The 24,041-nt window shown below is 33.8% G+C and overlaps 1 protein-coding gene across 5 annotated transcripts in view; it reads right to left on the bottom strand.

The window, feature by feature from the left end:
• Positions 1–24,041, bottom strand: part of Sclt1 (sodium channel and clathrin linker 1) — a 183,094-nt gene that overhangs the window by 127,996 nt on the left and 31,057 nt on the right. For 4 of the 5 annotated variants that reach the window (XR_010051460.1, XM_013140782.3, XM_013140781.3 and 1 more), the window contains exons 6-8: positions 12,744–12,879; positions 6,626–6,748; positions 3,423–3,488 (exon numbers count right to left, since the gene is read on the bottom strand). Coding sequence is in view for 4 of the 5 variants with exons in the window: in XM_013140782.3 (XP_012996236.1) it covers positions 3,423–3,488; positions 6,626–6,748; positions 12,744–12,879 (325 nt within the window). In the remaining variant the exon portion in view is untranslated. The remainder of the gene's footprint in view (positions 1–3,422; positions 3,489–6,625; positions 6,749–12,743; positions 12,880–24,041) is intronic. The other variant, XM_063260768.1, reaches the window with a different exon arrangement.

Genomic DNA, 24,041 nt, shown 5'->3' on the forward strand with positions numbered 1-24,041 from the left:
GCCCCAGACACCTTAAGCCACTTTATCTTTGACATAGGAGCCAAACACATTCACTGGAAGAAAAACAGACTCTAATTAGTGGTGCTGAAAAAACTGGTTCTACACATGCTGAAGATTAAAATTGGACCCATATCTTTCATTATGTGCTAAATTCAAAGTGGATTAAAGATATAAATATTAAAATAAAACATTAAATCTGTTGGAAGATAGAGTAGATAAAACTCTTGAAGACACTGATATAAGCATGATTTCATGAATGAAATCCTGACTGCACAGGAATTTCAGAAAGAATGAACAATTGAGATCTCATTTTATAAAAAAGCTTTTGCACAGCAAGAGAAACCACCAACAGAATGAAGAGACAATCCACAATACTGGAAAAAAAATGTTAGCCAGCTGTTCGTCAGACACAGAATTCCTATCAAAAACACAGAAAATGCTAAAATAAATAAATAAATACATACATAAAATCAGACCTCCCAAATTTAAAGACTCAATCCAAAAATGGGCATCTGAGATGAATGCACACTTCTCACATGAAGAAATACAAACAGCAAATAAATATATGAAAAAAATGTTCAATATCACTGGTCATTTGAGAGATGCAAATTAAAACAACACTAATATTTTACCTCACACCAGAAAAAATGGCTATTATCAGGAAATTAACCAATAACAAATGCTGGAGGGGCTATAGTGTTGGTGGGAGTACAGACTGAGTGCAATCACTGTGGAATTTCTCAAACACCTAGGACTATAGGTCTCATCTGATTCAGCTATTCCCTTTCTGGGTATCTTTCCAGAAGAATTAAAAACACTGTACCACAGTAATATATGTACACCCATATTTAGAGCAGCACAATTTATAATAGCTAAATCTTGGAAATGATCCAAATGTCCATCAACCCCAAGGAATGGATAAAAAGAGATGTACATTAGTTTTATTGGCTTTTAAAAAATTCTCTTTTTAAAAAAGATGTATTTTTATACAATGGGATACTACTTTGCCATAAAGAAGGGTAAATTGGGGACTTCTATAGGTAAATGGAGGCAACTAGAACAATACTCATAAGTGAAATGAACCAGACACACATGTATAAACATTGTATTGTTAAGATTTGGGAGGGCCTGGGGATTTAGCTCAGTTGCATAAGTGCTTGCCTGGCAAGTGCGAGGTTTCGAGTTCAAACCCCACACCCCCAAAGAAAAGAAAAAAGAAAAGATTTGGCAAAATTTTTGGTATTATTTAACAAATAATCTTTTCACTAATTAATCTGAATTTCAAGTCCTCTTGCATTTCAATAACTCTTAAAATTGGTTTTCTGAATGTAAAGTTGTCAATTTAGTTTTCAAGTGTCTTCAGGACACTTGGTTGTTTTCTCTAAATGAAATTTCTCCTTTCTTAGGATTATTCATTCTTCTGAAAAATTGAGTGGAACGAAAGTTACTACCATTTTGCCATCTTCCTCCTTGTTTTTTAATCCATTGAGTCACTCTAAACCTTCAGATTGGGAAGTTTAATCCATTTACATTTAAAGTAATTGTTGGTAGGGACGGATTTAGTATCATCGTTTTGTTAGTTGTTTGCTGGTAGTTTCTTTGTAGTTCTTTTGTCTGTTTTTCCTTTCTTGTTGTATTCTTTTTTTTATTTGCTATATTCTAGAGACATGTTTTAATTCCCTTTTTTTTCTTTATGTGTAACTTCTCATTCTGGGGGGACTCTTTGGCATATACAAAACATCTGGAGTTGTAACAGTGTATTTTAAACTGATAAGTAATTTCAATTTTATATAAAACTGTTTTTCTTTCTCACACTTTTTATTATTGATACAACTCATGTTTACTCATGCTATGTATCTTCTAATATATTTCTTATAGTCATTTCAAGCACTTTTGCCTTTTAGTTTTTATATTACAATTAAGAGTGACTTATTTAACGCCAGTATAGTAACACAGTATTATGATTTGTCTATATATACTTTTATTAATGAATTTCAGTTTCTTAGGGCACTGTGTTACTGTTTAATATACTTTTCTTAAACCTACTTTGGTGTCACCTAAAATGTTGGGCCTGGGGATAATAAACTCTCTGAGGTTTTATTTCCCTGTGATTTTTGAAAAGTTTTACTTTTAAAGGAATATTTATTAGACTGAAGTATTCATTGCATGTAGGAATATTAAAAATAGGTTATTTAATCTAGAACTCATTAATATTTCATTCTAGAGCAATTTAATAGTATTATAAAGGTCTAAGAAGTATACTACCATAAAAGTGATTAGAAATTCCAAAGTTAATGTAAGTACCAGAAAGACATTTAATAATTTTTTTTTACATATATTAAGCTGGAAAAATTTTGTGTTACAATAGAATTGGGTATCTAACTTTTGATGACACTCTATTGTTCAATGAAAACATATATATTAGGTACTAATAAGAATAAGGAGACTGCTGAACTAGAATAAAGGAAAGAAGAAAGAGGGATTATCTGGGGCATCACAATTTTATTACTCAATAGTGAGTAAAAATAAAATGCCAAAAAGCTAAGGGAAATGAGAATAAAAGGCCTTGAGATGACTAATTAAATTTGTTTTAGTACATAGATTTAGCATTAGGTTCTACATTTCCTAATTGTATTTTTAGAAAATAACCAATTTATTCATTTGACAAAAGATTTATGTTATTCTTATATACCTGCATGTGTGCTGATTAAATATAAATGTTATGGCTTGTGTTTAGGTGTCCCCAATGCTTCCTGCAGTTATAGGTGGGGATTTTTCAGAGGTGGCTAAATCTAGAATGTATAAATGATGCTAGGATAAATGGTGCTAGGAACTAAGGTGGGTAATCATTAAATCAGGTGGCTGATAGCTTTGGTGCTGGCCTAATCCCAGTATCTGGATACAAAATGAGGCACGGAAGGAGGCTTTCCTTCTCTTTTGATTGTTTTGCTACCTTCTGCCTGCCATCAATTGTTTCTCTTTTGCAATGCCATCCTGCCTTGGAGTTGCCTTGAAGCCAGCTTATTATGGACTAAATCTCCACAAACTGTGAGCTTAATAAATGTTTTCCACTTTAACTTTGGATATCGGGTATTTTTGTCTCAGCAACGAGAGAAAAGTAACTAAGACAATAAAGAATAACGTATCTGCTCTATGATGAGGATTTCAAGGTACACATTATTCTCAAGAGATCTTACCAAGAACTATAAGAGGACTTTCAAATTAGGCTATATTTCAGAAAAATGTTAATTAGATCTCCAAGGGGTACTATCAATTATGTCACAGTAATGTAAAAAAACTACTCTCTACTCATTTTAATTTTGTACAAATTTTTCTTGATTTAAATTAGCATAATAAATGATTGCTAAGTGACAATTTCAAATGTATATAAATAAATATAGTAAATGGTTATTTTCACTTACCATTTCTATGTTCTCATTAGTAACATGAAGTTTCTTGGCCAACTGTTGAAAGCTGTTCAGCTGATCCTAGTGGGAAGGTATAGAAAGTATGTAAATAACACCTTATAACACATATTTAAAGCAGAAGTAAAATTAAGTTTAAAACCATCATGTGTAAGTATAGACAAAATCAGTATTTCTTCTATTATTGTGTGAAACAGTAGTTAAAGAAGTAAGAAATACTTTAAACGATTAAAAATTGAACCAGTGAGCCAGGGGTGGCTATGGGGAATGGGAAGAGAATCAAGAAGCCAAATCATGCCTTCCTGTGAGTCAGTTGGTGCGAGGACTGGGAGACAAGAAGAGCACCCCCACCATAAGCAACTGGCTAATTTGGAGGAACTCAGATTGAGGTAACAGTGACTGAAGTAAACAAAAAAAATAACTTAATGCTTGTATTGTTTGATTGAATTTGCAGGCCTAAAGCTGGTAGTCTAACATCTATTTGGAGGATGACAATACGTATTATGGGGGATTTCCTTTTATCTTGGTTTTTTTTTTTTTGTCTTTTTCTTTTTTATTGGTACCAGGGATTGAACTCACAACTGCCTGCTTACAAGGAAAGCACTTATGCCGCTGAGCTAAATCCCCAGCCCCTTATCTTGTTTTTGAAATCCAATATTTTGTTCCTTTTTAATGTTTTGGTTTATTCCTGTATCTGGTAATCTGAGCAACAATATGCAGTATAACAACCACTGTTAATTTCCTATCATATTATTTTGAAAACCTATATAGCTACTATTTTTTTGTTGTTGTCATTTTGCTTTTGTGTTGGTTTTTGGTTTGCTTGCTTCTTGGTTTTTCTCGTTTTTCTTTTTTCTCTTTAAAAAATGAAAAAAATTAAGGAAGCAACATTTAAATAAATCTGTTAGCAAATACTACTTTAAAACTCAAAGACATATTACAAAACATTATAAGTGATTAGAAATTCCAAATGCTAGAGATAGCTTGTCCACATTCAAACCTATTTCAAACTTACAAAGTAAATCATGGCAAAAGAGTTGTTGTCCAACCCTATTTCAAGTTTTTCGTACCCTGCAAGTTTATAATTGTTTTATTAATGGTTATGATTCTATTATACATTATTTTTACAGATAATACAAAGCTGAGAAAGACTATTAACATGTTGGATGACAGATTTAAAGATTAATACACAACTAGGAAAGGAAAGATGAAATGGTACTTATAAAGTTACCTATAAAAAAAATCTAACTGCAATTCAGGTGAAAAAGATACCTTTTGGGCTTAAGTGATTGACCTAAATAACTAGACAGTCTGGAAGAATTTATTTTTATTAAAAATGGTTTTTGGATTTCAGAGGGAAAGGTTCTCTGGAACAAATTACATGTGATTATTTCAAAACAGAGCATGTATAAAAAATCATCCATATATTATTATGACTTCTTCAGCCCAACTATAATGGTAATAATAGAAATACTCATGAACTAGAATTTTAAAAACCTATAAATGAATTATAGAGAGTTATGATATCCAATATGTTTAAGTAGCTATTTCTCAAGGGTCATAGAAAAGGAATAGGAACTGGGATTTTCCTTCAATACTCAATGTACTTAATAGTAAAAGAACCAACAGAAGAAAAAAGGCGGCAGATTTTCCAATGCAATGGATGGTGTTATGAAGTAGTAAGTTCTTGTTAACAGAGGTTTAAAACAAATGTTAGGTATCTACTTTGAAAGACTGTAAAATATCTACTTTTTCTTCTTCTTTTTTTTTGTACTGGGGATCAAAGTCACAACCTCGCACTTGCCAGGCAGGCACTTATGCTGCTGGGCTATATCCTCAGCTCTCTACTTCTTTGAATAGAAAAAACTTTCAAAACAGCTAAGATCTGTTCCTATTTTTAAATTTTACTGGTTAATTTATAGGAGAAAATTTTAGTAATAGGTCACATTTAACAGTGTAAATATTTTCATTTTACATGGTGGTCACCATCTTTGAACAAGTCTCCTCACCAGCACATTACCCAGTAATTTTTTTTTTTTTTTGAAACAAGTAGGAAATTAAGCAAAGGAAAGCTATGGAGGTCCATTTATACAAAGTAATTTTATATCTGCTTTGTAGACCTAGATACTGCTTTCACTGTTTGTCACATTATAAAATCAAGTGTGTACTTGGTTTAATTATCTTACCAGTTTCTCAGTACCGAGATTTCTCGGTATCAGAGATCTAATTACTAACATAAAAAAACACAGTACAGCAGGTTGAGGCAGGGGATGACAGGTTCAAAACCAAACTGGGAAACTCAGTGAAACTCCCAAAATAAAAATAAAAGGGCTGGTGAACCCAGCGCAGTAACCTGGGCCTGTGATCCCAGCACAAGAAGTAGAGGAGGGGAGTTCAAGGTTCCAGCCCAGCTGGGGCAATGCAGCAACATAAAAATTACTATATGAAAATAAAATAATGAAAGGATGTAAATGTAGCTCAGTGTGAAGGCCCTGGGTCCAATTTCCAGTACAACAAAACAAAACAAAAGCAAACAAACAAAATCTCCAAAGTTCATCCCCTCAATAAAAAACCAAAACAAAACAAAATAAAGAAAAGATTGAAGGAGATGGAATGGATTTCTTGCAGATAGCAAAGGGTTCTGGGGACCAAGGACAATGGCCTGGAGGGAAGGAATGGGGAAACAGATACAGTGCACGTATCATCCTATGTGCAAGATCCTAATGACCTCAATAAATGTGGACACCCTATGCCATAGACATGAACTAAGATTAGTAATATCCAAGAATGGAAAAGGAGGAAGGGGACTTAGAGGAGGAAGGAGAAAGAGAAAAGGGAAGGGGATAAGAAAAAAAGAAACAAGCCTCCCTAAGATGGCTGTAAAATGCATTTAGTGCAAATACATGCAAAAAAAAAAAAAAAAAAAAAAAAAAAAAGAGAAGTATCTCTCCAAAGCATTTTGTTCAGAATGCAATTTCTTTTCTTTTTTCCCCCCCATCTTTCTGAGACAGGGTCTCACTATGCAAATCAGATTGATCTCGAACTTGCAATGATCTTCCTGACTCAACCCTCCAAGTGCTGGGATTACAGGTATGCATGTCACCATGTTGAGCTTGCAATTTTTTTACTGATATACAAGAAAATCATGAACTCCAAGATTACCTACTTATATTTATAATTTTTAAAATGTCTACAATTACCTTTTGTTTTTGACTTTCAAATACATGAATCTGGGCTTCAGTCATATGTTCCTGGTAAAGTTTCTGTAGTCTGTTTAACTCCTCAGAAACATTCTGCCAGAGTTCCACAGCCTGAGTCTTTTCCTACCAAACAAAAACATAGCAACACAAATTAACAGGTTACTTACTGAATAGGGCAAATGCATTGTTTTTTACAAATGAGTTCTTATACAGTCATAAAATAAAATAAAGATAAAGATGGTACAGTCATGCACTGTTTAATGACAGGAATGTATATGTCCTGTGATATGCTCTGCTGAGCAGTTTTACTGCAATGTGAACACCATAGAGTGCCTCTAACAAAGACTAATGTGGCTACATCCTCACTAGGTAATACAATTCAATACTATGGGTTCGCCACTGTGCATGCAGCTACTTTTTGATGGAAATGTTTTTAGACAGCATAAAACTGTATTATAGTTGCAATATTTTGGTGATTTAAAATTGATTTAATAATAATTTGAAGCATAAACTTAAACATAAAAATTTTCTCATTTTACAATTCTCTTTTTACACAGATTTCAGAGAAAAAGTTAAAAAAGTTAAAAGTCTTATTAGAGAATTTACTTGTACTATTCTACAAGTATAAGCTTTGGAAATTACTGAAGAAGAAAATTTTCACAGGAAAAGTATTGTATTTTTTTCCTGACTGTTAAAGTAGTTAGTGTTTTTTTGTGGAAAACGAGAAAAACATTGAAAGTAACAATCACTTATAATTTTAACATCTGATAATAAATATTGCTGATGTATAGATATGTTCATTTTTATAAATGTTGATTCTGTTTATAAATGTAAATTGGGGTAGAAACTATTTACTTATAAGAAATACAAATAACATAATGTATGTTTATATTGTACTATTTTTACCTGGGTTTTGTTTATTTGAGTTTTTTTGGTACCAGGAATCGAACTCATAACCTTGCACTTGTCAGGCAGGTGCTGCACCACTGAGCTATATCCCTGGCCCTTACCTGATATTTTACAATGAGAGTTTTTTCAAATCCTTATCTATTTTTTCAACACAGCATTATCAAAGTGTGGATGGTAAGCCTTACAGTTCCCAAGATCTTGTGAGGTGATCTTGAGGTCACAATTATTTTTATAATAATATGAAAACACTATTTGCTTTTTTCATTCTCATTCTCACATAGTAGAATTTTCCAAATTTTATGTGATGTTACTATTCTCAGGCTAACAGAACGTGTACTTTATGCTCCTATTGTGTTTTAATTTATAATACAAAAATATTGATAGATATAACCCACAAAAATAGAAAGTTCTTTAGGGTTCTACATAACTTTCAAGCATCCTAAAGAGGGGCCCTGAAATCAAAACTGCTGTGAAATGTAAACCTAAGAAACAGAAACTCTTACTGTCTAAAGAAGTGGAGACTAAGCTCCAGGAAGCTTGTCTAGAGTTCCTCAACAAACTGCTAACTGAATCAGAGAGAAATCTTCATCTTTTTGGGTCTAAAACCTAAGCTTTCAAATCCCATGTCAAAGAGTAAGCCAACCTTTGAGTTTACTGTAATGAAGATACTCATTTTAAGAACACGATGAGCACATACTTAGAACATTATAAGTTTATACATTTCTATGAAATATTTACTGAAATATAACAGGCATTCAGAAAACACACAGATCATGAAGTTTTATAAAGTAAATACATTCATTGCAACCAGCACACAGTTCAAGAGCGACCATTATCGCCTGGAAGGCAGATGCTCTTCTTGTGACCTCTTCCAGTTACAATAATCTGCCCCCAAACAATCATTATCTTGTCTTCTAACACAATGATTAATTTTGCCTAAAACTTACATAGTATAGAAATTTGTAGACAAACACAATATCTGCTGCCTGAAGACTTGGATTAGATCACTAATTCCTGGTTGAATAATTCATTTCATTTTCTTATGACTTCATTTTCCTTAAGAATTAGTTTTTATTTTACTTTATTTTTTTATACACGAAATTTTATTATTTTGGAGGTAGTAAAATATAACAGAACAAGACAATACAATGAAATTGATACAGAACGTCACAGCAGGTGACCAGGATAACAGTAATAGGTACCACAGTATATCTTGTTATCTTCACAATAGTTGTCCTTTCAATCAGGTATAGCAAAATCAAACCAATACAGAACATCATAAAACCTATCAAAACCAACTATTGAATAGAGCAATGCAATTAATCAAAACAAAGCAAAACAGTGATAACAATATTTGCCTTCAAAGAGATAGTAGGAGAAAATCCCTCTTATTTGCTATATTGCACATGGTCATCCTCCCAAGAAATGCTCACACCTCTGGCTCCCATTTGCTAATGGAGGTAGGGATGGGATGTTTGATTCTCAGCCTGCGCGCCAGTAGGCTCACAGCTCCCTACCAGAGAGGCAAGAGGGTTATTTTGTTGCCCAGCACCCTAAGTTCCAACATGGAGCAGATCTCGGGAGATACTGCCTGCCTTGTTCTCTCCCTGGGTTGCCTGCTGCTCACTGGAGCCATGGCTGCATAAGAGGGAGGCTAGAGAGTGTCTTTGTTGCCCAGCGCCCTAAGTTCCAACATGGCATGGATCTCCGAGACGCTATCTGGCTGGTTTTCTCCCTGGGTCGCCAGCCACTTGCTTGAGCCAAGGCTGGTTACCAGGGGATGAGTGGGTTTCTTTGTTGTCTGGCGCCCTAAGTTCCAACATGGAACAGATGTTGGGAGATGCTGGCTGGCTGGTTCTCTCCTTGGGTCACCCGCAGCTCGTGCAAGCCATGGCTGCTTACCAGGATGCAAGCGGATTCCCTTTCTTCACTTTATTTTCTTAATGACTCATCATAAAAATGCCTCATATATAAAAGATCTCACTGCTTCCCAAAGCTGAGTGCTGAAAACAATCACCTGCACTAGTAGTTACAAAATGAAGATTCTCTTAATGATTCTCTGAGAACCAGCATCATCAACATCATCTCAGAAATGTTGGAAATGCATTCTAATCAGATTATCTCAGATTGTGCAAGTGGGTGTGTGCAGTAATCTGTGCTTCATTACTATGCTAATACTGTGTATCATTTCTTAAGCTGGATGAATTTAGTTTTGGGGCCAACTAAAATTTAATTAATTTTTATACTTTTTGTGTTAAATTATTTTCAATTTTTCATTATTATAAATATTGTATGAGCATATTTATTTATCCTTTTTGATATAATTGCTTAGAACAAATTCCTAGAATCTATATAATATCATTATCTAATTGGTCAGAGTTTATGAACATTTCTTGGTCAAAGGCTATAAACATTTTTAAGCTTCTCAGTGTCAACCTGTTGTCCAGAAAGATTTTTACAAATCACACTACTATAATGGAATAAATATTCAAAACTAATTAATGGGACTTAATAATGTACTCTTTCTATTAGTTCCTAAAGCAACACGGTTACTCGACACAACATATATAATTGTGTTAACTTGATTGTCTTGCTGTTCAATAATGGTGATGATGATTATGATAAAAATAGAACAAATTTATTAACTTTACATGTGTGCTCAGCATTATACTGAATACTTTGAGAGGACTTTTAATTTAATTATCATAAGAACTCCATAAAATAAAAAATTACTTTTACTGTCATATGTAAATGAGGGAAGAGCGGCACTAAGTTTTCCAAGATCCAGGAGCTTGAAAGTAAAATGAAAACCAAACAAAGAATATAACCAGAAGACAATACTTCATTACCTTTTATACTTCTTCCAAAAACCAGTATGTTCCTTAAGACCCAGAAGCAACAGCACCCATTTATCATCAATGTGGAATGAGTGAAGGTATTTGAATTGACAGTCAAACACTACGATTATTACAGTGATCCCTATGTACCCACAGGATAACTGAATCCAGGACCCCTACCACTGACCACAGGATATCAAAATCTGTGGACAAGTCCCTTGCATAAAATGGAGAAGTATTTGTATACAATCTATGTGCATCCTCTCATATACTTGAAACCATCTGTAGATTACTCTTACTACTAGATATAAATGCTAAGTAAATAGTTTTTATATTTGTTTAGGGAATGAGAAAATTTTGCATGTGTTTAATACAGATGCAATTTTCCTCCCATGTTTTTGGTCTATTGTTGGTTTGATCCACAGGTATAGAACCCATAGAAATGGAAGGTCAACTCTATTTTGATAAAGAACAATGTAAAAAGAATTTTCTTTTATTCTCAATATATCAATTTTAAGTTGTATTTAGTTTAGCTTTTATCTCTCTAGTTGGATTTATCTAGCTTTCATACACTAAAAGGTACTTCAACCCAAAAATAAATACTATAACTTTATACATTTTATCAGACCATTAAGAATAAATTAATAAAAATATATATATATATAAAAGCAGAATTAACATTTGACATTATTTTTATAGATCTTTAACATTTTATAAAATTTTAGGAATAAGAATTACACATTGCGGCACACTTTTTGAGTCATAATTTAGTATCTGATGATAAAGTCTAAGTTTTTATTTACTTCCACTAATGCATTTCAAGAAATTCAGTGTAAATATATCTTAACAAGATAAATACAGGTTTTGTTTTTGTTTTTGTTTTGCAGTGCTGGGGACTGAACCTAGGGTCATGCCAGTCCTTTATTTATTTTTTATTCTGAGATAGGATATCCCTAAATCATTAAATTGTTCAGGCTGGGCTTGAACCTGCAATCTTCCTGGTTCCCATTGTTGTGGGATTACAGGCATTTGCCACTGTGCCCAGCATCTTCTTTGATTTACCTAATGTATCAAGTAAAAAATTCTAAAACCAAAGTTCCAAGTAAATATGACTCTTAACTGATAATCATAAAATCAAACTGGCATGAAACTCAGAATATCTAATTCCATTTATAAATGAAGAAACTGAAACACGAAGAGATTTTTTTTCTATACTCACAGTTAGAAAATAAACTTGAAGAAAGAAAGAAAGAAAGAAAGAAAGAAAGAAAGAAAGAAAGAAAGAGAAAGAAAAGGAAAGGAAAGGAAAGGAAAATAAAATAGACTGAGGGCTTCCTGGCAAATGTGAGGTCCTGAGTTAGAGTCTCAGTACCAAAAGAAAAAAAGATAAAGAAAAGTAGACTGGAGATTCAAATTTGCACAAAATATGACACACTTCAGTTGTAAAGAAAAACTCTTTTATGCATAAGTTCACAAAAATTACATCACTGAAAATCAGGATATCTAGAACACACTATACTTTCCCAAAGATTTCACTGACTATGAAACACGAAAAACAGTCAAAGTTTATTTCTAGAAGAAGTATATTGTTAGAGAAATATCATACCACAATCTTTGAAAATGGAATAAAATAGAAGAAAACACACAAAAAATTTAAAATTTAAAACCAGGGAAGAAATACAATTGATGAATTTTTTCTTTAAGATTCTTCTTTAACAGTAAAACCAGGGAAAAAGCAAATCAAAAACTTTACAATTCAATTAAAAAGAGTATTTGTTAACTATGTAATACTGAAGATATTTTGATAGGGCTTTATAACTTTTGTACATTATAGAAAATCAAGTGGTGACAATTTTATTACTGTTGTCATTTGCATATAAAGATGAACAAATGTTTTAAAAAGATGCAAGTTCTGTACTGTTATAGTTTATATCTAAATAAAGCCCAAAAGCCTCATGTACTTTTAGCCAGGGATTTTCCAAATGTAGCTGAATCTAGAGTTTGTGGTCAATACATGGTTCAGTGCTGGGATTAAGGGTACTGTGATTAAATGTGGGTGATTGCACGATCAGTCCACTGATTGGATTGGCATCACTCTCACTCCAGGAGTCTGGATTAAAAAAAAGTCGGTACAGAAAGAGGCTTGCCCTCTCCTGCACTCTCACTTGTTGGTTTTGCTGTCTTCTGCCCGCCATGAATTGCTCTCCTCAGGGAAGCTACCCTGCCTTGGAGTCAGCCAATTATAGACTGAAACCTTTAAGAATTGTGAGCTAAATAAACCTCTCCTCTTTAAGTCTGGGTGTCAAGTATTTGTCTCAGCAATGAGAAAAGTAACTATGACAAGTATGCATTTTAAAAAACATGTCACTTACTTGACTGGCTAGTTGCAGTTGTTCTTGAAGGTTCCTGACTGTTTCATCATCTGTAAATGTATTATTTCCTATTTCTGCGCTAAAAGGAAGGTCCTCTAATTGCTTTTCAACAGCATCTTTTAACTCATTGTGCAACCTTTGGGACAAACAATAGAAGAATTGAAATTCATTTTAGTAACAGGAATTTCTGTGTGTGGGTCGATTAAATAATAACGGTTCAAAATGTATTCTTTACATAAAAACCTTTCAGAAAACAAAAAACCTTCAGAAAACCTTCAGAAAAAAATCAGAAGTGTTGAATCACCATTAAATATTGTTATGTGAACATGAAGTTGAAAAATTTCAAATGCATTCAATCGATAATAATTCAAGCAGAGTTCAGAATGTCTTATAATAGAGATTTTAATTTTTGCAAAAGGTAAAATTTAGATGTTATACCTTAGAGTAAGCTATTCAGAAGAAACTTAAAATGTTAGTTTTAGTCAATTAAACAAAAATGATGATTAGTGTAGAATTTGTTATTTTCTCTATCATGTTTCATAAAACCCATTTGAATTCTTAACTAGCTTCAGTTATAAACAGAGTAGAATAAAATGGTTGCAGGTTATAAAGCCAAGACTACTAGAAACTTTTTTGTAGCACACCTTTACATATTTTGACTATAATTCTGAATATATTTTTTTGTTTTTTTGATACAGAGTCTCACCATGTACCCTAGCCTGATATTGATCCCACTATGTAGTCCACACAGCCCTCAAAACTCACAATAATCCTCCTGTCTCAGCATCCTGAATACTGGGATTATAGGCGTGTACCATATGGTTGAAGATCTTTAATCTTCACATCAAACTACAAATACTCCAACCTTTAAAGCAGCTATCTGCCTGCCTGCCTGTCTTGTATTTGAAAAGTACAGAAAATGTAACTTGAAAGACACTGTTTTAATTTAAGTGATACCAATCGAAAGGAGAAAAATTCTACAATACTAAAAAGACTTCACATGTATTGAACATAAGCAGAAAATGTTACTTACAGAAAACAAACTTCAAGGTGAAAAATTACAAAGAAAACTACATTCATACCGCTAAAACATATATAGGAAAATTATCTATGGAGGATCACCAATCTCCTTTCACAGTAGAAAATTTCAATTCTAATTTTTAGTATGTAAGTTTATCAAAAATAAAATTCATCAAATATAATAAAACAAAGTAGTTTAGAAACAAGAAAAGTTACTTTCTAAGGAAAAGAACATGCTAATTATTTCTAACTAAAAATACACAGAAAGATCAATGATATTTATCTTGGACAGAATTTTAAAAATATTTATGTTTCTCTTATATATTTACGCATAAGAGAGAAAAATGACCAATATAGAAATATAGCAAATATATAGCAGAATTTTATTTAGCAGAAAAATATTTTGCAAATATTTGCAAATATAGCAAATATAGCAGAATTTTTAAAATATTTATATTTCTCTTATATATTTACGCATAAGAGAGAAAAATGACCAATACAGAAATATAGCAAGATTCTAGAAAAGATATGCTATATCACAGGGAAAAAAAATCCATTTAACATTGTGGTGTATTTCCCAGCAGAGTTTTTACTCTGTTAAAAATAGACAGATAAATACATTATATTGCCAAAATACTATAATCTGCCTTTTAGCTGGTAATGGGCTGGTAATGTAGTTCAGTAATAGAGCCCTTGCGTAGTAGGTGTTAGGCCCAGTGTTCAATCCCCAGCACCACAAAACAAAGCAAAACAAAGCAAAATGCATTCCAATATAAAGTTTTTAAGTAACTTTTAAAACTGACATAGTATTTCCTAATTTTCCTGATTGTGAATCAGTTTTAATAATTTTAAAATGACAGTAAAATGAAATTGAAAAATAAACACTTAATACATTGTTATTTAAAATAGTAGAAATATTAAAAGTTAAAATATTTTCTCTTTTTTAAAAAATTGTAGCCTTCAGTAATATCATTTTTAGTGTTCTGACAAAAATTGTTAGAGGTAAGCCACAGAAATAACCCCCTCTCATGATTATTAAGACCACTTTTTAAAAATTCAACTTTTTAAATTGTTTCTATAGCTATGTACTATCACGCACAGCAAGGGCTACCTACAGTCTAAATTTGTTTCATTATCATCATATCTTTCATCATTATTTGTTTGGAGTTCTGGGGACCAAACCCAGGAGCTATGGCCCAAACCCCAGCCTGCACTTTTTGTTTTTGTTTTTGTTTTGAGACAAGGTTTTGCTAAGTTGTCCAGCCTCTCCAAAAATTTGTAGCCCTCAAGCTACTTTTAGTATGTGAAGCTACTTAGGGTGTTATATCTAACTTTCTGTTCTTAATGCCTGCTTTTTCTTGCCCAATTTTTCCTGCCGCATGTATTTTAAAATTTGAGTTTTAATTTGTTGTCCTTTTTCTAATCTCTCCAATAAATCCAGGTATTGCTGATTATCTTAGGCTACCTGTAAATGTATACACCTAAAATTACAAACGTGTGAGCATGTGAGGATGGTTTGGTTGTGACACCTGTCACTCCACTGACTGCCAGGGCTGAGCTGGCTGACCTGGCCGGCTAGGCGGGTGTCACCTTCCTCCCTCACAGCTCCATGTGTCCCTCCTGAAGCTGCACAATCCATGGAAGAGGACCATCATCCCTGACCAGAGGCCCATTTCCTCCCCTGCTAGCACCTCCATACAGGCTCTCAAGATGGCTCTCTAGCTGAGGATATAGCTTAGCAGGCACAGGGCCTGCCTGGCAAGCGCGAGGTTGTGAGTTCCATCCCCGAAGATTGTCCTCTGAGAATGGCCCTACACTATAGATCACAAGTTTGTTATTCTGATTTTTAACCAGTTCAAAATATTTTCCAATTTTCATTGTGAACTCTCTGACAGATGAATAATATTTAGAACTAGACCATCTAACTTAGAAACACCTGAGTTTGTGATTGTTATGTTAATTATATCTAAAATATTTTTTACTGTCACCAAAGAACATAATCTGAATAATCTCAATCATTAAGAAAATTTCTAAGAGTTGCTTTTGTAAACTGGCCAATTTTGTAAATGTTTTATGTATAATTAAAAATGTGTATTATGAAGATGTTGGATAATAGTGCCCTATATATGTGCTTAAACAGACGTGATTTGTTCAGTTGCCTTGTTCACATTTTACAAACTCTTACTAATTTTTTGTAGTTGTAATTTCAATTACTGAGAGCAATCTGTTCATATTTTGTAACTTCACTGGGAATATGTCTGTTTTACCATTCAGTGCTATCACATTTTCCTGAGATTTAATTACTGTGTGTTTACAAATTGAAAATTGTCTCATCTTTTGGGCAAACTGAAGTTTTAATTATTATGTAATGTCCTGTTAAGTTCTAATGATGTTTTGTATTAAATCTATTATGTTTGATATTACCAACTTTCTTTTGGTTAGTATTTTCATGGGATATTCATATTGTATTCTATGTTTATACATTTTGTATCCTTATATTCTCAGAATCTCTGTGTTTAGAAGTATATAGTTGAGGTTTTTGAAATTTAATTTCCTCTGATAAATTACAATCTCATATTTGTAATGTAGTATATTAAAATGTAATGTAATTAATGTATTTGAGTTTATCTACTATCTTAGTATTTTCCCTAGCTTAAAACTTTTTTTCCGAGGCTGGGGATTTAGCTCAGTGGCATAAGCGCCTGCCTTCTAAGCGCATGGATGTGAGTTCGATCGCTGGTATCAATAAAAAAAAAAACTTTTTTTCTTCTTCTTTCTTGCTTTCTGTGGATTACTTTTCAATATTCTAGTTTTTTACCCCATCAGCTTGTCAGTGATAAGATCTTTTGTTTTACAGTTAGTATCCATCCCAGAAATTATAAAATGCATCTTTGAATTATCAAACTATAACTCCATGTTACATTTGCATCTGGATGTCCCTCAAAATCCTCATGCGGTCCAGTTTGCTGGTGTTGCTTGTGGCCATGAATGGCTGCCCCTTAGCCACACCACCCTGCCTTGGAACCACCTGAGGATGCACTGAAACCTCCAAAATTGCAAACTAAATAAACCCTTCCTCCTTTCATTTTGGGTGTTGGGTATTTTGTCTCAGTAACAAGAGAAAGGGAACCAAGACATTGCATTTGCCTTTTTTTGACCTAAATTCAAAATATTGCTGTCTTTTATTGTAATGCTGAGTAGATAATTTTAAAGACATTATTGTTGTTTTTGTGTGTGCATGTGTATTAATGCTTTTATTTTAAAGAGAAAAAAACAGAAAAATCAAGAAGCAAACAAAAACCCACAAAAGATGACAATAATAACAAAAACCAATAGTGATGTAGGATTTCAAAACACGATGACAGGAATTCAACTACGGTTGTTGTATTGCATATTGTTATCTTCAAAATAGTTGCTCAGGTTAAGACATTATCATTGTTTTAAAACACTTGATATTCATAGCTTTCTCCCACGTTTATCCTTTCTTTACTAATGGGTTATTTCTCTACTTTTGATGAAAGATCCTTTTGAAATTTTTATATTAATTTCTCCAGTGACCATTTCCTCAGTTTCTGTTCATCTGAAAATGTATTTGTTATTCCTTCCTGACATATTTTGTTGGGCACAGAATTCTAAGTTGACAGCTTTCTCTCAGCACTCTGAAACTATTCCACTATCGATCTCCATCATTTCTGTTTGCTGTGACAAAATATCTAACACCCATAGTTAAGGAAGAAAAGGGTTATTTAGCTTACAGTTTTTGGAGGTTTCAGTCCATACTCAGCTGGCTCCAAGGTAGGGTGCTGTGGTTAAAGGGAGCCATTCATGGCAGCCGCAACAAGCAAAATGGCAAAAGGGAAAAACACACCTCCTTCTGTCCCTTTTACTGTATGCTGACTACCTACCCTGGGTGGCAGCACTCACACCGCCAATCCCAGTGCTAGACAATGAACCAATCACAAATGCTAGACTCGATGCCTTCGAAAGCTCCCCCCACTCACGACTGCCTGAGGTTTTAGGGTATATTTAGATACACCATAACAAATGATTCTCCACATGCTTCATCTCAATGAACCAGACTTCACTCATTCTCTAAATCCAATCCTCCCTGATAAAATTCCCACACCACTGCCCGTGTGTGGTAGTTTATTTGGGGGATGAATACAGAAGAGCTTAATAAGTAGAACTATTGCTTCCTCCATACACATTGTTTCCAGAATTATTTGGTATTCTCCAGCTCTGAAGTGCAACTGGAAAGAATCCTTTTAAAATATACCCTCTCCTCTGCTTAAAATCCTTGAAGAGTTCCTTGTGTTACATGAATAAGAAATCCAAATTATTTAACTCAGTATAGCAACTGTAGTTAATTTCCCTACATAGGCTGAGATGCAGTCATATTAAAAGACCTGTAGGTTATTGAACATAGTTTGTTTACAGTCTACGAATTCTGACTCATCTATGAATTTGATCTATGAATTCTGACTCAATCTGAAAGCACTAAGATTTTCTCATTCATTTAAACTATAAAATAAGGGAAAACTGGATAGCAGAGAAAAGAAAGGGAGGAGAGGATGGGAAAAGCAGTGCTAGTAAACATCACCAGGGAATGGCTTTCTGACAAAAGCTTGGAAGAAGAGAAGCGGCCAGTTCTGTGCAGGTGTGGAGAAGAAAATTCTAGGAAGAAGAAACAGGTCAAAGTTCCTGTGAGGTGGTGACTGGTTTGCCATGTTGATGAAAATCAAATGAAGAACCTAGGTCACTATGACTGCACACTAGTAATGAGAGGGTAGCATCATAAGAGATCTATACATACAAAACTCAATCATAAACAGGATAATTTTTTTAATTTTGCAATCCTTAACTATAATAAATAACTAAAAGTAGAATGTTTCCTTTAGAGATACAATTGGGCTCACTTAAAAACTTGGTAACATATTCCAAACTACCTATAATAAGCTGAGAATCCACATTTTCCTCATTTTGCTAATGTACTAGAAATATATTCTTGAGCCATGACTGCACTATGGTTTGGATATAACACAACTACATTCCTGTGAAATGAAAACAGGTTTAGACTGGCTCTCGAGGACCATGAAGGGAAAAATGTGAATTCAAATTTAGGAAACAATTAAATCATCATCAAAGTCTTAACTTATTATTATTTTCTTGAGTTATTAAAATATAAGCTTGATGATTCAGAAATCTTTGTAATATTTTTACTAGGAAGAGCTTAAGTCTAATAATTATTTTGAGAAAGAATAGTGAGTCACAAAATAAAAGTTAGAAAAAATCAATAGGAGAAAAATAATAAATAAATCAAAAAACTTAAAACCCTTATAAAAAGAATTACTTAATTTTGAACTTCAACAAACAAAACAGCTTAAATATATAAATTTTCAGAAATAAGAAAGCAAAACAATTTGTGGAAATATATATTTTAAAAAGAAAATGACAACATAATTAAAGACAAGACAATTTTCTATGAGGGTTATAAATTTTAGAAAACATAGTAATTTAATTAACTATATTCCCCAATTGATGTGTTTTGAATTTTGAGTTTTTTTTCTCTTGAAATAAAATGGATTTGAAATATATATATATATATATAGTTATATTAAAGCAATAAATGTAACAGAAATAAAATTACTATATAACATAAGAGATAGAAGAATGTCAAACTAAAAATGTTTTGAACATATTTACAAGTCAAAACTTTTACTTCTCTACCTAGCTGCATGACATTTTCAGGTAAAATTTAAGAAACTTGAAATTATAAAGTTTTAAATTTTAAGAGAAAATATAAGAGAAGATCTATCTTAGTTTGAGCAAGGTTAAGGGAGACGCAAACACAATAATCATTGGAAAAGAATGAAAACTTCTACTCTCTCAAAATTTAAAGAGGGAGAAAAATACAAAAACTCTATTCTTCCAACACACCGCAATCTGGGAACAGATATTTGAAACATCTCTTATCTAGTGTCTTAGATGGACAATCAGCATTCTATTCAGTCTTACCCTGTACTATATTTTTGCTTCTTTATCCTGCTGAAAGTCTAAAACTACATTTTCCAGACATCCCTTAAAGATGGAGCTACAGAAGAAATTAAAATTTTACCAGTAGGTGGTCTTTCTGGGAGCTAGAGATGCCTTAATAAGGAAAAGATACTCAAATACCAAATAAAAGAAATGAATAAACATTTCATGAGAAAAGAAAATCAAATGGGTAAATAAACATGAAAAATTATCAACCATATTTATATTTAGAAAATCAAGAAAATAGTGGAGCAGGAGAGTCCAGCTTTTCTGAGACCCCGAGTGCAGACACCTGGAAAGAGATGACTTGACGATGAGGAAGGAAGAAGTAGCTCTCCGGGAAGCGGGAATGAACTTCCTGACAGGAGAAACTGGAAGCTGCAGAGAAGCTGAGGAGATGAACTGCAGAATGAAGCAATCTAAGAACTTAACCTGGCTCAAAGAAGGGGAGCCTGCTTCCACAGGCATCAGGGAAGCCCTCAGGACTGGGAGTCTCAGAGAGAAATGGAGGACTGAGCTGCTATTGTAAACTCAAAACAAAAGTGGGGTTTTGCTCTGAAGTGGTTCTTTGCATGCAGCAAACAACAGTGGGAAGGGACTTTAGTGCAGCACCCAACAGTGGTGCTCAATCAGGCACCATGTGGGGATGGTATTGTTATTATTTAAGACGGAGACTCATAAAAACTACAAAACAACTTCATTTCAAGCTTCCCAGTATAACTTTCTCATAGTGACTGGGTGAGAGACAGCCATGACAGAGTCAGACAGGGCCTTTCCTTCCACGATGGGAAGCGAGTGCTTTACTGCAAACACAGTTACATCTGAACATGCTGACACTGAAGTACAGCAGGTTGCTTGAACCCTATCTAGCAGAGATCTGAGGTCTGAGTCCCTTCCTTATCTACTGGTGTGGGCAAGAACCACACAGTTGAGCTTGGACAGTTACCACAGCCAGAGTAAACTGACAGAGAGGCCTCTGGAACAAGGAGACACACACAAACCCACAGGCCATAAATATAGATGGAGAAACTGGTACCTGGCTGGACTGCAAAACTGTAACTCCTGGAGGAAAATACTACTCATTGAAAAATACAAAGAATATATTCCCCTGCCCTTCTTGACGCATTCATATTCTCTCTCTCTCTCATCTTTATTTTTCTGGGCTTTGGGCTTATATGTAATTTTTTCTTTTAACTTTCATTTTCTATCTTTTTATTTATTTTTATTTTATAGGAAAAAGGTAACACAAAATTTCGTAACAAAATAATAGAGGAACAACAATAGTTAATAATTACAAGCTGTTATCTTTAAAGTAGTTGTTCAGGATACAAGATAATGGGCATAAAAATTTCTTCAATTGGTATTAGCACAAATCTTCTGTTTCAGTGATGTGCATTTTTTCCTACTGTCCTTCCCCTTTCACCCATACTAGTTCCTTTTTCGTTTTGAACAATTTCCTCCCATTTTACAGGATCTACTGTACATTTTAGACCTTATTTATTCTTTCAATTTCTCATAAAAGGGAGACAATGCAATGATTACCATGTGAGTGTGATTTATTTCACTTATGAGTATGGTCTTAAGTTGCATCTACTTACCTGTAAGTCTTAGGTGTATCATTATTTATGGCTGAGTAGTACTCCACTGTATAAAAATACACCTTTTAAATCTATTCCTTAGTTGACGGGCATTTGTAATATAATTATAAATTCTGCTCCCATAAAGATACAAAATTAACAGTTACCATAGTCTGTCTTCTTTCTTTACCTCAATTTTTTTCTTTTCCATTTTTTATTCCCTGTATTTTCTTTCTTCTTCCTTTTTTATTATTTTCTTTTTCTCATTTGTTATTTTCTGTTACCTTTATTAAAGTCTTTTAATATCTTTCTACTTCTTAATAGGATCCTTTAGCTCACTTTTTTCTCTTCCTTCTCTCATCTTCTAATGTATACCTTTTCAAATATTTATTTCATTCTGCCATATCCAACCCCGTCTCTTTACTAGTAAAAATGATTAAGCTTTATCAATGGTTAGGTAGTTAACTCTATGTTATTACTTTTGAATTTCCTGTTGTTTGAGGTACAATTGATACATTCAGTAGATATTTACTGTATGTCAGTACAGTAGTGCTTCTTTTCACAAACTTAATTCTTTCCATGAATCTGGTCACAAAGCAAACTGGACCAGAACCAAATCAAATTTCCCCAAAAGGTCAACACTGAACCTAACCAGTGAATTTGATGTGGTTCTTGTCCATTTGGTTTGGAACCAGAATCATGGAAAGAATGAAGTTCATGAACTGAGATACCACTGTATTTGGTTGGTCTTAGTGTTTATAATATAATTATGGATGTCTTGAATGGTTAAGGCTGGTAGACTACTGGTTCTTATATGTAGTTTTTCTTGGATATTACCGTGCAGATTTATTTGATATTGCCAGAATGGCATAGTTGTTGCTAATGAGTTTTCCCTGTGTGCCAGTGTCATGGTTTATGTCGGTGGCCCCCAGGCCTCATGCCTTTGCATTATGCATTTGCGATTGGTTCATTGTCTAGTTCTTGGATTGGGGGTGTGAGTGCTACACCGGCCTAGGAGTGGAACCAGGATGTAATGTAATGGCAGGAAGAATGTGTCTCGCTCTTTTGCCCATTTCTGCTTTGCTGTTTGCAGCCACCATGAACTGCAGCCCAACCATGCCATCCTGCCTTGGAGCCAACTAAGTATGGACTGAAACTTCCAAAAACTGTAAGAAATAAACCTTTCCTTTCCCAACTCTGGGCATCAGGTATTTTGTCTCAGTGACAAGTAAAAAATAACTAAGACAGCCAGCTTTTGTGTCATTTTCAAAATTATGGTACGTTCCAAGAGAATTGTGTGCTGTGCCAGTTATACTACATCGTCCCCTCCCAAAACAGAGACCACAGTCAGCCACATCCAGAGTGCATTGTTGAAAAACAGACACCAACTAAAGATATGTCCATACTAGACACAGAGTCTTTCCACTATAAGTACCCACAAATCTACACAGAACTAAACAAAAATAAAAACATGAGAAGACAAGGCAAAAAATGCCTACCAAAACTTCAGCTCCCCCAAAGCCAATTCATGGGGCACTGGGCAGGAGGAAAGCAAAACCTATACTGCTGAATTATTTCAAAGGATAACAGAAGAGATTTTAAAAAATCAACAAAGTGCTCAACGAGCTGAGTGGATATAATTAAACAAATGACAGATATAATAAAATAAGTAGGGAGTTTATGGAAGACACTACTAAAAAGCTAGATGATTTAAACAAAATAATATAAAACACAAATGACCAATTTAGTGAAGAATTAAGAGTCCATGAAATGGTTCCAAAAAGAAATCCATGAGACAAAAGTTACAATGAGCAGCAGAAGCACCAATTGAGGACAAAGTGTCAGAACTAAAAGACAGGGCTGCAAAGATACCTTAAAACACACGAACAATGGATGCAACAGAGCTAGATGACACAACTAAGGCTGATCTAAAATTAACTGGAACTGTAGTGAAAAATCAAGAGTCTGCACAAATGGCATAAAAATTTATAGAAAAAGTAGGAGGAAACTTTTCAAATATATAGACAGAATTAAACATAGAGATGAGTGAGTTATAAAGAACCCCAAATAGTCATGATCCAAAAAGAATCTCTTCAAGACTCAGCATAGACAAAATCCCAGAAGTCCAACATGGACAGAATCTTATAAGCTATTAGAGAAAAGCAACAAATTACTTACAAAAGTAAAGCCATTAGAAATACACAACTCAGACTTCTCAACATAAACCTTAAAGGACATGGAAGTTTGGAAGAGTTTCAAATTGTAAAAGAAAACAATTTCCAAAACAGATTGTGATGGATTGAAAACTGGTGGTCAATTTAACACCAGCTGCACTGAATCAGCATGCTAAGCATGGATGGGCCACCTGAGGACTATTGCCAACATAAAAAGGGAACAGGAGAAGCAGTAATTAGCATTGTTGTTTCTCCATAGTGTTGCTGTTGTTTGGTACTGTTGGTTCTCCTGTTGCCATGGGTTCTCCTTGGAGGAGCCTGTTGAGATTGTTTCTTGCTATGAACTTGGCTTTTCTCATCATCAGAGGAGGTCAGGGCCTTGTTATTGTGGAGAATGGCTGTGGTTCACTTTGGGGGAGCTCTGGTCTTTACTTCGAACGCTGCTTCCTGGCTCTGGAGGTGAAGATGGTGTGCTGTTCAATTTCCAGGAGAAG

Source organism: Cavia porcellus, unplaced genomic scaffold (genome assembly GCF_034190915.1).
Source record: "Cavia porcellus strain 051 isolate PalLab524CR breed Dunkin Hartley unplaced genomic scaffold, mCavPor4.1 scaffold_14, whole genome shotgun sequence".
Taxonomy (NCBI): Eukaryota; Metazoa; Chordata; class Mammalia; order Rodentia; family Caviidae; genus Cavia; species Cavia porcellus.